Below are 13,169 nucleotides of genomic sequence, written 5' to 3' on the forward strand. Positions count from 1 at the left end.
GCCCCTTACTTACTTCTATCCGGGGGTGGAAGAATGAGTACGGCTTGTGTGTCGGGAACACTGGATTTAAACAGATCAGCTGCAGCACTTGTGTTAATCTGTCTGACTAATGACGGCTTCTCACAAACAAGAGAACAGCGCAGAGCTAGCACTGTGCATGGCTCGCAAACAGTCTTATCTGCACAATACAGTATATTAGTTATGATTGTTAACCCCCCCCCGAGCATGTTTATAAAGGTTATTTTTCTTACATTTATACTTTTTCAGGTATCAAGTCAGCTCTATTTAACCTATTAAACATGCAACAGTCCTCAGTTCCCCATCGTCCTTTATATCCCCCCCAAAGCAGAGTCACACACGGAGGCGCGAATCAATGGTAAAAAAAAAAGAGGGGGTGAGGGTAAACTAGGGGTTCTCAGCTCCAATCCTCAAAACGCCCCCAACAGGTCAGGTTTTCAGGATATCCCAGCTTCAGCACAGGTGGCCCAATCAGAGGCTCAGTCGAAGACTGAGCCTCTGATTGGGCCACCTGTGCTGAAGCAGGGACTGATTGAGCCACCAGTGCTGAAGCAGAGAGTGGTTGAGACAGATGTGCTGAAGCAGGGACTGATTGAACCACCTGTGCTGAAGCAGGGATATCCTTAAAACCTGGCCGCTCGGGGTGTCTTGAGGACTGGAGCTGAGAACCACTGGGCTAAACTGTATTTGGAAACAATCCTATTTGAAAGGTTTATAGCTTACGCAGTCTCCCAATAACGTGGCCTCAGATACCGGCTGTCGCCAATTTGATGGACGTATTTAGTACACAATAACTGAGGTACTGCAAGGCGCGCAGTAATCCCATTTAGCAGAACAAGCTTACCACATACTGTAGCGTAGCGACCGCCATTTTCTAAATCAGGAGTGCTCCCCCTTTGCCTGTTCGCCCTCCATGCTCGCGCCCCCCCTTACCTCTTCTGCCGGGGTCTTGTGACGTCACGTCGCAGCGTCACCACGGTAACCGGCGTCAAATGACGCGGCGCGTTCGTGTGACATCACACGGCCCGCGGCGTTGCCATGGTGACGCGTCGCCGAGCCTCTGAATCCCGGTAAGTGACGTTGCAGAGGCCTCACGCGATCCCCCGGCATTTCATTTAAATGCCTTGGGGGAGAGCGCGGTCTCTGCGCAACCGCCCGCGCCATCCCAGAAAAATCTCACGCACCCCTCTTCTAAGTGACCCCGTGTTAAGGGGGTGGTCACCTTTTTTACCTGTGTACTGACTACCATCAAAACATTGAATCTCCCCTAAACATTTGACTTATTTGTGTCCCCTGTGATTTCCTTATCTCGAGTTCTGATTAGATCAGCGACCCTGCTTTCCTTTCTTCTTTTTCTTCTTCAGTATTACAGGTTTGAAACAGGAGGGGTGCGGGGGGGGGGGGGACCCCAGAGATAAATCCTGTTCATTTCAGCTCCGGGGACCACCTGCTTCCATACATACATACCTCTGTAGGGGGCGCCGGCAGCAACTCCGGGGACCACCTGCTTCCATACATACATACCCCTGTAGGGGGCGCCGGCGGCAGCTCCGGGGACCACCTGCTTCCATACATACATACCTCTGTAGGGGGTGCCGGCGGCAGCTCCGGGGACCCCCTGCTTCCATACATACATACATACCTCTGTAGGGGGCGCCGGTAGTAGCTCCGGGGACCACCTGCTTCCATACATACATACCTCTGTAGGGGGCGCCGGCGGCAGCTCCGGGGACCACCTGCTTCCATACATACATACCTCTGTAGGGGGCGCCGGCGGCAGCTCCGGGAACTCCCTGCTTCCATACATACATACCTCTGTAGGGGGCGCCGGCAGCAGCTCCGGGGACCCCCTGCTTCCATACATACATACCTCTGTAGGGGGCGCCGGCGGCAGCTCCGGGGACCACCTGCTTCCATACATACATACCCCTGTAGGGGGCGCAGGCAGCAGCTCCGGGGACCACCTGCTTCCATACATACATACCTCTGTAGGGGGCGCCGGCAGCAGCTCCTGGGACCACCTGCTTCCATACATACATACCTCTGTAGGGGGCGCCGGCGGCAGCTCCGGGGACCACCTGCTTCCACATATACATACCTCTGTAGGGGGCGCCGGCGGCAGCTCCGGGGACCACCTGCTTCCATACATACATACCTCTGTAGGGGGCGCCGGTGGCAGCTCCGGGGACCACCTGCTTCCATACATACATACCTCTGTAGGGGGCGCCGGCGGCAGCTCCGGGGACCACCTGCTTCCATACATACATACCTCTGTAGGGGGCGCCGGCGGCAGCTCCGGGGACCACCTGCTTCCATACATACATACCTCTGTAGGGGGCGCCGGCAGCAGCTCCGGGGACCACCTGCTTCCATACATACATACCTCTGTAGGGGGCGCCGGCGGCAGCTCCGGGGACCACCTGCTTCCATACATACATACCTCTGTAGGGGGCGCCGGCGGCAGCTCCGGGGACCACCTGCTTCCATACATACATATCTCTGTAGGGGGCGCCGGTGGCAGCTCCGGGGACCCCCTGCTTCCATACATACATACCTCTGTAGGGGGCGCCGGCAGCAGCTCCGGGGACCACCTGCTTCCATACATACATACCTCTGTAGGGGGCGCCGGCGGCAGCTCCGGGGACCACCTGCTTCCATACATACATACCTCTGTAGGGGGCGCCGGCGGCAGCTCCGGGGACCACTTGCTTCCATACATACATACCTCTGTAGGGGGCGCCGGCGGCAGCTCCGGGGACCACCTGCTTCCATACATACATACCTCTGTAGGGGGCGCCGGCAGCAGCTCCGGGGACCACCTGCTTCCATACATACATACCTCTGTAGGGGGCGCCGGTAGTAGCTCCGGGGACCACCTGCTTCCATACATACATACCTCTGTAGGGGGCGCCGGCGGCAGCTCCGGGGACCACCTGCTTCCATACATACATACCTCTGTAGGGGGCGCCGGCAGCAGCTCCGGGCACCACCTGCTTCCATACATACATACCTCTGTAGGGGGCGCCGGCGGCAGCTCCGGCTCGGCTGCGCGGGGCTATTGAAATGGCGGATTTAAAGCTCCTGCGTCACGATGGCCCAATAGGAAGCCGTGACTTCATCCCTCGCGGCTTCCTGTTGGCCCGCGTGACCGGGGGGATTTTAAACCTGCGGCGCTGTGACCGGCACCCCCTACAGGAGGTACGTATTGCGGGAAGCAGGGGGTCCCCCCGAAATCAACGCGCTTCAGCTCCGGAGACCCCCTGCCTCAAACCTTCGTTTTTTTGGGGGGTTTTTAAACACGTACCGCTGCTTTAATTCAGGATTATTACACATTTATGTTGATCTGTTTAACTCAGGGCGGCATCATATTTACTGTAAAAAACTAAGGAAAACATCAGTTTACCTCCTGTTTATGGGAGTGATATTCCCAAGTGAAATTAGATACGGTTTGTAAACATCCATCCAAAGTATAGTATGTGTTTACTATGGAATTTGTATTGTAGTGTATTGTATGTCTTTATTTATATAGCGCCATTAGTGTACATAGCGCTTCACAGTAGTAATACACGTGGTAATCATACAAATAACAGATAATATAAATAACAGGTCATGGGAATAAGTGCTTTAGACATAAAAGTAACATTAAGGAAGAGGAGTCCCTGCTCCGAGGAGCTTACAATCTAATTGGTAGGTAGGGAGAACGTACAGAGACAGGAGGAGGGAGTTCTGGTAAGTGCGTCTGCAGGGGCCAAGCTTTATGTATCATGTGTTCAGAATGTTCACAGTGCTATTCGTATGCTTCTTTAAGCAAGTGTGTCTTAAGGTGGGTCTTAAAGGTGGATAGAGAGGGTGCTAGAATCATTCAAAACTATTGTTTGTTACCAGTCACCTACATTTACCCAAACACCCCGCCAGCATTAGCTCCTGTTCTTCCTACAATGGGCTTGACCTCTTCAAAAGTTCAAGGTCACAACGTCATTTCAAATAAAGGTTTTCTAGATTAACACTACAGTGCAGCAATCAGACATTGTCTTGGTCATCCCCCCGGTCAGACTATTAGTATAAATAATTATCGCCCCACCTCCTTTCTTAACGGTCCACATTTCTTCTTGGATTAAAGGTCATTTTTATTCTGATTAGACATAACATGAAGATAAAATACTGTATGCGTAGTGGAACAGCTACGTGTGTGTGTGTGTGTGTGTGTGTGTGTGTGTGTGTGTGTGTGTGTGTGTGTGTGTGTGTGTGTGTGTGTGTGTGTGTGTGTTTGTATACAGCACGCCATAATATTTGGTTTCAAATCCAACACACTGCTCCAGGCTTGCGTAATCAGAGCATATGATCCCAATAAACCGATGACGTTAAATCATGACTTGGCTTCAAGAAGTTTCTGGTGTCTAAAACGTCAATATCCCGTGATTTACAACGCAGAGGCGCACAGCGCTGGTATTACCACCGGGTCATGAATGGGGTCTGTGGTAACAAATACAGGCATTACGTTTTTATGGCAGCAGGAAATAAGATGTTAGAAGAGTTTGGGTACCATATAGCAGGAAAGCACACTGCAGTATGATAATGACAATTGTATGGTTATCACTGTCAGTGTACTCCGCATACTGTCAGATAAAGGGACGCTGGAATCGGATCCTTCAGTTCAATTAGTGAGAGGGAAGCAGCAGCATTGAATGTGTCAGCAATATTATACACTGAAGGCGCATAAGGGACAGGATGACCCTCAAGTCTCTCTCATTGGGTTACGCCAGGGGTAGCCCACTCCAGTCCCCAAGGGCCAACAACAGGTCAAGTTTTCAGGCTATCCCTGCTTCAGCACAGGTGGCTCAATCAGTGGCTCAGTCAACCGAGCCACTTTTTGAGCCATCTGTGTTGAAGCAGAGACTGATTGAGCCACCTGTGCTGAAGCAGGGACTGATTGAGTCAGCTGTGCTGAAGCAGGGGTGTCCTAAAAACCCTAACCTCTTGGTGGCCCTTGAGGACTGGAGTTGGCCACGCCTGCATGACACATTCACAGCATCGACGGTCTTCAAAACTTCAACACGGTTTAACTGGAGGACTCTGTTACTGTTCATGCAAATCCCAGCAGCAGACCACAGATAACGAGCACTTGACTTCACTAATTGGTCATTTTTCATCCAAGCCCTCTGACCGCTGTGATCCGCGGCCTCCATTTATTAACCCCCGCGTGTGTCTATCCCAAGCACTTTCACTTCCTTTCCCACGCGGCAATGAGACGGTTAAGATAACGGTCCGGGAACACGCATTAAGTACAGTCCCCGCACAATGCTTCGCCTTGGTTTGCAGCAATGCCCGTCTCTTCCCCATAGGCAGCACATGCCACGTGCAGAGCCCAGCGCCCCACGCCTGCCCCCTGCCACTGATCTGAAATCCAGGATCTGCACCTCATTATTATACCGCTGGAACGCTGACGGCACGAAAGAAGTGTGACATGCGCCGTGTATGTCTGGAGAACGAGAGAGGCTGTTTGCCTGGCACCGGCCTCATTCAACTGGCTGCAGGTTACATCAAATAGGAAAGTCCCAAAAGGGGATCTGGGGCTCGAGTGTTCCAGCAGCAACAAAGGAAAAATTTAATAACAACACATTTTCTTTGTAAATTCTTCTTAATAATTCTTATTGATGAATTATTCCGGTAGATAATCCAAGTATGAGCATCAGAAACAATAACAGACTTGTTCGCCCTGGCCTGCCATCTTTATTCCAATATACCAACCGAACCCTAATAAACCAGCCTAACCCTAATAAACCATCCTAACCCTAATTAACCATCCTAACCCTAATAAACCATCCTAACCCTAAACCTAACCCTAATAAACCAGCCTAACCCTAATAAACCATCCTAACCCTAATAAACCAGCCTAACCCTAAACCTAACCCTAATAAACCAGCCTAACCCTAATAAACCATCCTAACCCTAATAAACCAGCCTAACCCTAAACCTAACCCTAATAAACCATCCTAACCCTAAACCTAACCCTAATAAACCAGCCTAACCCTAATAAACCATCCGAACCGTAATAAACCAGCCTAGCCCTAAACCTAACCCTAATAAACCAGCCGAACCCTAATAAACCATCCTAACCCTAAACCTAACCCTAATAAACCATCCTAAACCTAACCCTAATAAACCAGCCTAACCCTAATAAACCAGCCTAACCCTAAAACTAACCCTAATAAACCAGCCTAGCCCTAAAAAAAACATCCTAACCCTAATAAACCATCCTAACCCTAAACCTAACCCTAATAAACCAGCCTAACCCTAATAAAACATCCTAACCGTAATAAACCAGCCTAATCCTAATAAACTATCCTAACCCTAAACCTAACCCTAATAAACCAGTCTAACCGTAATAAACCAGCCTAACCCTAATAAACCAGCCTAACCCTAATAAACCAGCCTAACCCTAATAAACCATCCTAACCCTAATAAACCATCCTAACCCTAACCCTAATAAACCAGCCTAACTCTAATAAACCATCCTAACCCTAACCCTAATAAACCAGCCTAACCCTAATAAACCATCCTAACCCTAATATACCATCCTAACCCTAATAAACCATCCTAACCCTAACCCTAATAAACCAGCCTAACTCTAATAAACCATCCTAACCCTAACCCTAATAAACCAACCGAACCCTGATAAACCAGCCTAACCCTAACCTTAAACCTAAACTTAAACCTAACCCTAAACTTAACCCTAACCCTAACCAGCACTCTCTAAATCCTAATCATCTGGGAGAAAACATTGCTGGCTAAATAAGGGAGAGGGAGATTATAGAGGTGACGTATGGGAGAGGGAAGGGGTTATAGAGCTGACGGCCGGGTAAATAAGGGAGAGGGAGATTATAGAGGTGACGTAAGGGAGAGGGAAGGGGTTATAGAGCTGACGGCCGGGTAAATAAAGGAGATGGTAGCGGTTATAGAGTTGGCGGTCGGGTAAATAAGGGAGAGGGAGGGGGTTAAAGAGCTGACGGCCGGGTAAATAAGGGAGATGGTAGCGGTTATAGAGCTGGCGGCCGGGTAAATAAGGGAGAGGCTAGGGGTTATAGAGCTGACGGATGGGTAAATAAGCGAGAGGGAGGAAGTTATAGAGCTGGCGGCCGGGTAAATAAGGGAGAGGGAAGGGGTTATAGAGCTGACGGCCGGGTAAATAAAGAAGAGGGAAGGGGTTATAGAGCTGGCGGCCGGGTAAATAAGGGAGAGGGAAGAGGTTATAGAGCTGACAGCCAGGGAAATAAGGGAGAGGGAGAGGGAGGGGGTTATAGAGCCGACGGCCGGGTAAATAAGCGAGAGGGAGGAAGTTATAGAGCTGGCGGCCGGGTAAATAAGGGAGAGGGAAGGGGTTATAGAGCTGTCGGTCGGGTTAATAAGGGAGAGGGAAGGGGTTATAGAGCTGACGGCCGGGTAAATAAGGGAGAGGGAAGGGGTTATAGAGCTGACGGCCGGGTAAATAAAGAAGAGGGAAGGGGTTATAGAGCTGGCGGCCGGGTAAATAAGGGAGAGGGAAGAGGTTATAGAGCTGGCGGCCGGGTAAATAAGGGAGAGGGAAGAGGTTATAGAGCTGACAGCCAGGGAAATAAGGGAGAGGGAGAGGGAGGGGGTTATAGAGCCGACGGCCGGGTAAATAAGCGAGAGGGAGGAAGTTATAGAGCTGGCGGCCGGGTAAATAAGGGAGAGGGAAGGGGTTATAGAGCTGTCGGTCGGGTTAATAAGGGAGAGGGAAGGGGTTATAGAGCTGACGGCCGGGTAAATAAGGGAGCGGGAAGGGGTTATAGAGCTGACGGCCGGGTAAATAAAGAAGAGGGAAGGGGTTATAGAGCTGGCGGCCGGGTAAATAAGGGAGAGGGAAGAGGTTATAGAGCTGACAGCCAGGGAAATAAGGGAGAGGGAGAGGGAGGGGGTTATAGAGCTGACGGCCGGGTAAATAAAGAAGAGGGAAGGGGTTATAGAGCTGGCGGCCGGGTAAATAAGGGAGAGGGAAGAGGTTATAGAGCTGACAGCCAGGGAAATAAGGGAGAGGGAGAGGGAGGGGGTTATAGAGCCGACGGCCGGGTAAATAAGCGAGAGGGAGGAAGTTATAGAGCTGGCGGCTGGGTAAATAAGGGAGAGGGAAGGGGTTATAGAGCTGACGGCCGGGTAAATAAGGGAGAGGGAAGGGGTTATAGAGCTGACGGCCGGGTAAATAAAGAAGAGGGAAGGGGTTATAGAGCTGACGGCCGGGTAAATAAGGGAGAGGGAGGGGGTTATAGAGCTGGCGGCCGGGTAAATAAGGGAGAGGGAGGGGGTTATAGAGCTGGCGGCCGGGTAAATAAGGGAGAGGGAGGGGGTTATAGAGCTGGCGGCCGGGTTAATAAGGGAGAGGGAAGGGGTTATAGAGCTGTCGGTCGGGTAAATAAGGGAGAGGGAATGAGTTATAGAGATGACGGCCGGGTAAATAAGGGAGAGGGAGGGGGTTATAGAGCTGTCGGCCGGGTAAATAAGGGAGAGGGAAGGGGTTATAGAGCTGACAGCCGGGTAAATAAGGCAGAGGGAAGGGGTTATGGAGCTGTCGGTCGGGTAAATAAGGGAGAGGGAAGGGGTTATAGAGCTGTCGGTCGGGTAAATAAGGGAGATGGTAGCGGTTATAGAGCTGTCGGCCGGGTAAATAAGGGAGAGGGAGGGGGTTATAGAGCTGTCGGCCGGGTAAATAAGGGAGAGGGAAGGGGTTATAGAGCTGACGGCCGGGTAAATAAAGAAGAGGGAAGGGGTTATAGAGCTGGCGGCCGGGTAAATAAGGGAGAGGGAAGAGGTTATAGTGCTGGCGGCCGGGTAAATAAGGGAGAGGGAGGGGGTTATAGAGCTGACGGCCGGGTAAATAAAGAAGAGGGAAGGGGTTATAGAGCTGACGACCGGGTAACTAAGGGAGAGGGAGGGGGTTATAGAGCTGGTGGCCGGGTAAATAAGGGAGAGGGAAGAAGTTATAGAGCTGTCAGCCGGGTAAATAAGGGAGAGGGAAGGGGTTATAGAGCTGACGGCCGGGTAAATAAGGGAGAGGGAAGGGGTTATAGAGCTGACGGTCGGGTAAATAAGGGAGATGGTAGCGGTTATAGAGCTGGTGGCCGGGTATATAAGGGAGAGGGAAGAGGTTATAGAGCTGACAGCCGGGTAAATAAAGGAGAGGGAAGGGGTTATAGAGCTGTCGGTCGGGTAAATAAGGGAGATGGTAGCGGTTATAGAGCTGGCGGCCGAGTAAATAAGGGAGAGGGAGGGGGTTATAGAGCTGGCGGCCAGGTAAATAAGGGAGAGGGAAGGAGTTATAGAGCTGGCGGCCGGGTAAATAAGGGAGATGGTAGCGGTTATAGAGCTGTCGGCCGGGTAAATAAGGGAGAGGGAAGGGGTTATAGAGCTGACGGCCGGGTAAATAAGGGAGAGGGAAGGGGTTATAGAGCTGACGGTCGGGTAAATAAGGGAGAGGGAAGGGGTTATAGAGCTGTCGGCCGGGTAAATAAGGGAGAGGGAAGGGGTTATAGAGCTGTCGGCCGGGTAAATAAGGGAGAGGGAAGGGGTTATAGAGCTGACGGCCGGGTAAATAAGGGAGAGGGAAGGGGTTATAGAGCTGACGGTCGGGTAAATAAGGGAGAGGGAAGAGGTTATAGAGCTGTCGGCCGGGTAAATAAGGGAGAGGGAAGGGGTTATAGAGCTGACGGCCGGGTAAATAAGGGAGAGGGAAGGGGTTATAGAGCTGACGGTCGGGTAAAAAAAACCTTAAATAAAGCACACACAATATAGCTTAGTATTTAATTTAAAGAAAAAAGAAATGTATCAACACTCTTATTCCCCGTGTTTACTGTATGTGTATTAATTATAAATAAACAATGATAAACTGTAGATACACACACAATAAATATATATTTCCTAGCGCCCTCATGAAATGACGAACCCGGAGTCACACTGGAACTTATTTTTGAAAGGTTTCTACAATATTTCTGCTCTAACCCTGAAATGGAGTGAGCCTTTTTTTTTAAAATAAAGATCTGTTTTCTTTAAAAGAAAAGTACAACGTTGGGTCTTTAAATAAAAATGCAGCCGTGTCGCGGATATGCAAGAAATTAAATGTAGGTGTACCCCGTAACCCTACTACAAACGCTGAGCTACCACTGGGATCGTGTGTTTGCGCAGATATATGCATTATATGAATGGATATGTCCAAGTTGCTTTCAAGTTGAGCAGCACAACAAATGAACGGTGTATGACCAGATCTACAAATCCATTCCTATTGTATATATTTTTATATATACACACACACAAGCGTTATACTATAAGACTTGTTCAGCCTTATTTAACAGGCAACAGGATACATATAAAATTACTTTTTCAGCCTAACCCTAACCAGCACTGCATAAATCCTAATAATCTGGGAGAAAACCATTGCCGGCGAAATAAGGAACGAGGTTATGGAGCCGGCTACATAGACACTTTGTATATACAGCTCAACCCCGTTATAACGCGATCCGTTACAACGCGAATCCGCTTATAACGCGATGCAAGCGCGGCTCCCAATTTTGGTATTTATGAATACTTTACAGCACGATTATTGGTATCTCAAATACTTTATTGTACAATGCATACAATTGCACATTATTTCTAACGCGATCCGCTTATAACGCGATTCTTTGGACCCCAAGCACAGCGTTATAAGGGGGTTGAGCTGTATGATGCTATATCTATCTATCTACATACACATGTGCATATATGTGTTTCTATATATATATATATTGCAGTGTCTCTATAAGCCGTGCCCCTCTGGGACGGAATGGGGTTTTCAGCCTGCGAGGTGTTAGCACTGTGTGTCATTGTCACTTGTCACATGTGTGTGTGTCGGATCTTCTCACCTTGCAGATGTGGAAGTTGTCCGAGATGAGGCTCTCCTGGATGTCCGGGTCTCGCGGTGACACCGCAGACCCCGCGGATCCGGCCGGGTACAGCGCGCAGCCGCCTCCAGCGCCGCCGGCTCCTCCGGCTCCCCCTCCGCCAACGGGGGACGAGGCGGTCAAACCGTCCAAAACTTTACGGAAATTAAACTTCTTCATCCTGCCGTCCCCTCTTAGGAGGTCAGGGGGTGAGCTTCAACGTTCATCCGGAACACCCAACCCGGCAGGGGGCGAAGGGACACACAGGAAGGAACGGGACGGGGAAAAAAAAAACAACTAGGTATGATTGAATGAAATCGTCATTCCGCAGGCACCGGTCACCCTTCCCCCCAAAAAAGGGGGGGTTAAAAAAAAACAAAAAACAACGAAAACAAAAAAAAAAGCGAATTAATAAATAGGTTATGTGTCAATTAAGCCTCCAGGCAGCCACCCAAAAAAATAAATAAAAAGAAGAAAAAAAATATTGAATTGGACCAGAATTAAAAAAAGGTGAAAAGATAAAGCCCGATGATAAAAGGAGCAGCTCTCTCCCGGCTCGGATGAAAACAGGTCTGCTACCTGTCTCAAGTATACAGTGCATGTCCCCTCCTAGGGATTCACATCTCCCCTCCTCCTCCTCCTTGCAGAATAAATGCAATAAGTGCAATACAATCCCAGGGTCTCCCAAGCCCTGACAGGTCAAGATTTAATCAAATATATATATATATATATATGTGTGTGTGTGTGTGTGTGTGCATATCTCTATGGAAGTGCCTATTTACTGGGCAGCCGGCTCTATGCCCTCCTCCCTCTCCCTTATTCTCTATTTAGCTGGCAATGATTATTGCCTTTAGAATAGTCCCCTCCTGTGATTGGGCTGGTGTGGTGTCCATCATAGGTAAGTCCCACCTCTCACAGTTGAGTGGCTGCTGACCTGTTCCCCACCCTTCCAATGCTGTCTATCAGATTGCATGAGGGATGCTCGCAGGGACTCTGGCAGAGGGCTGTGAGTGATGCACTGGGAGGGCTGCTGAGGGAGAACATTACAGGAGAAGAGGAGATAATACAGAGGGAGGTGGCATCAATAAAGAACATTTTGTAAGGGCTAGAAGTGAGGCAAATATTATCAGGGACAGGGTCAGACAGTCCTGGGTGTATATGTAATGCACAGTGACCTCCTGACTGCAGAGTATCCGGGACAGGGTCACACAGTCCTGGGTGTATATGTAATGTTCAGTAACCTCCATACTGCAGAGTATCCGGGACAGGCTCACACAGTCCTGGGTGTATATGTAATGCACAGTGACCTCCTGACTGCAGAGTATCCGGGACAGGGTCACACAGTCCTGGGTGTATATGTAATGTTCAGTAACCTCCTGACTGCAGAGTATCCGGGACAGGGTCAGACAGTCCTGGGGTTATATGTAATGTTCAGTAACCTCCATACTGCAGAGTATCTGGGACAGGATCACACAGTCCTGGGTGTATATGTAATGTACGGTGACCTACTGACTGCAGAGTATCCGGGACAGGATCACACAGTCCTGGGTGTATATGTAATGTACGGTGACCTACTGACTGCAGAGTATCCGGGACAGGCTCACACAGTCCTGGGTGTATATGTAATGTACGGTGACCTCCTGACTGCAGAGTATCTGGGACAGGATCAGCCAGTCCTGGGTGTATATGTAATGTACGGTGACCTCCTGACTGCCGAATATCTGGGACAGGATCACACAGTCCTGGGTGTATATGTAATGTTCAGTAACCTCCTGACTGCAGAGTATCTGGTACAGGCTCACACAGTGCTGGGTGTATATGTAATGTACGGTGACCTCCTGACTGCAGAGTATCTGGGACAGGCTCACACAGTCCTGGGTGTATATGTGTAGCCAGGTGCCCCGTTGTTGCGCCTCTCCCCTCTTACCTTCGCTGCTGCAGGGGTTAGTGTGGGGGGCGACAGGTTCGCCAGAATCTCCGGCGGCCCACTCTGCAGGGCGCCGCCATCTTGGGCCAGGTTGCGCAGGCGCCAGGATTCGCGGTGGTCAGTATGAGGGTTGCGCATGCACAGTGCACAGCGCACATGCGGCTTCCCATAGACGAAGGTTCCGCGGGGACTACAATCCCCATAGTGCATAGGAGCGACAGACCATGTGACGCCAGGGAGCCTATTGCGCGGCTAGGACTCCTAAACAGGAGATAGGGAGTTCACGCGCTGGAAGAGGA

At 50.2% G+C, this 13,169-nt stretch overlaps 1 protein-coding gene across 4 annotated transcripts in view; it reads right to left on the minus strand.

Moving 5' to 3' along the window:
- Positions 1-11,745, minus strand: part of STXBP5L (syntaxin binding protein 5L) — a 575,500-nt gene extending 563,755 nt beyond the window's left edge. For 3 of the 4 annotated variants that reach the window (XM_075592898.1, XM_075592896.1, XM_075592897.1), the window contains exon 1: positions 10,926-11,745. In XM_075592898.1, coding sequence (XP_075449013.1) covers positions 10,926-11,123 — 198 coding nt within the window. In that variant the 5' untranslated portion in view covers positions 11,124-11,745. The remainder of the gene's footprint in view (positions 1-10,925) is intronic. The other variant, XM_075592895.1, reaches the window with a different exon arrangement.
- Positions 11,746-13,169: the final 1,424 nt, after the last annotated feature.

This window comes from Ascaphus truei, chromosome 3 (assembly GCF_040206685.1).
Source record: "Ascaphus truei isolate aAscTru1 chromosome 3, aAscTru1.hap1, whole genome shotgun sequence".
NCBI lineage: Eukaryota > Metazoa > Chordata > Amphibia > Anura > Ascaphidae > Ascaphus > Ascaphus truei.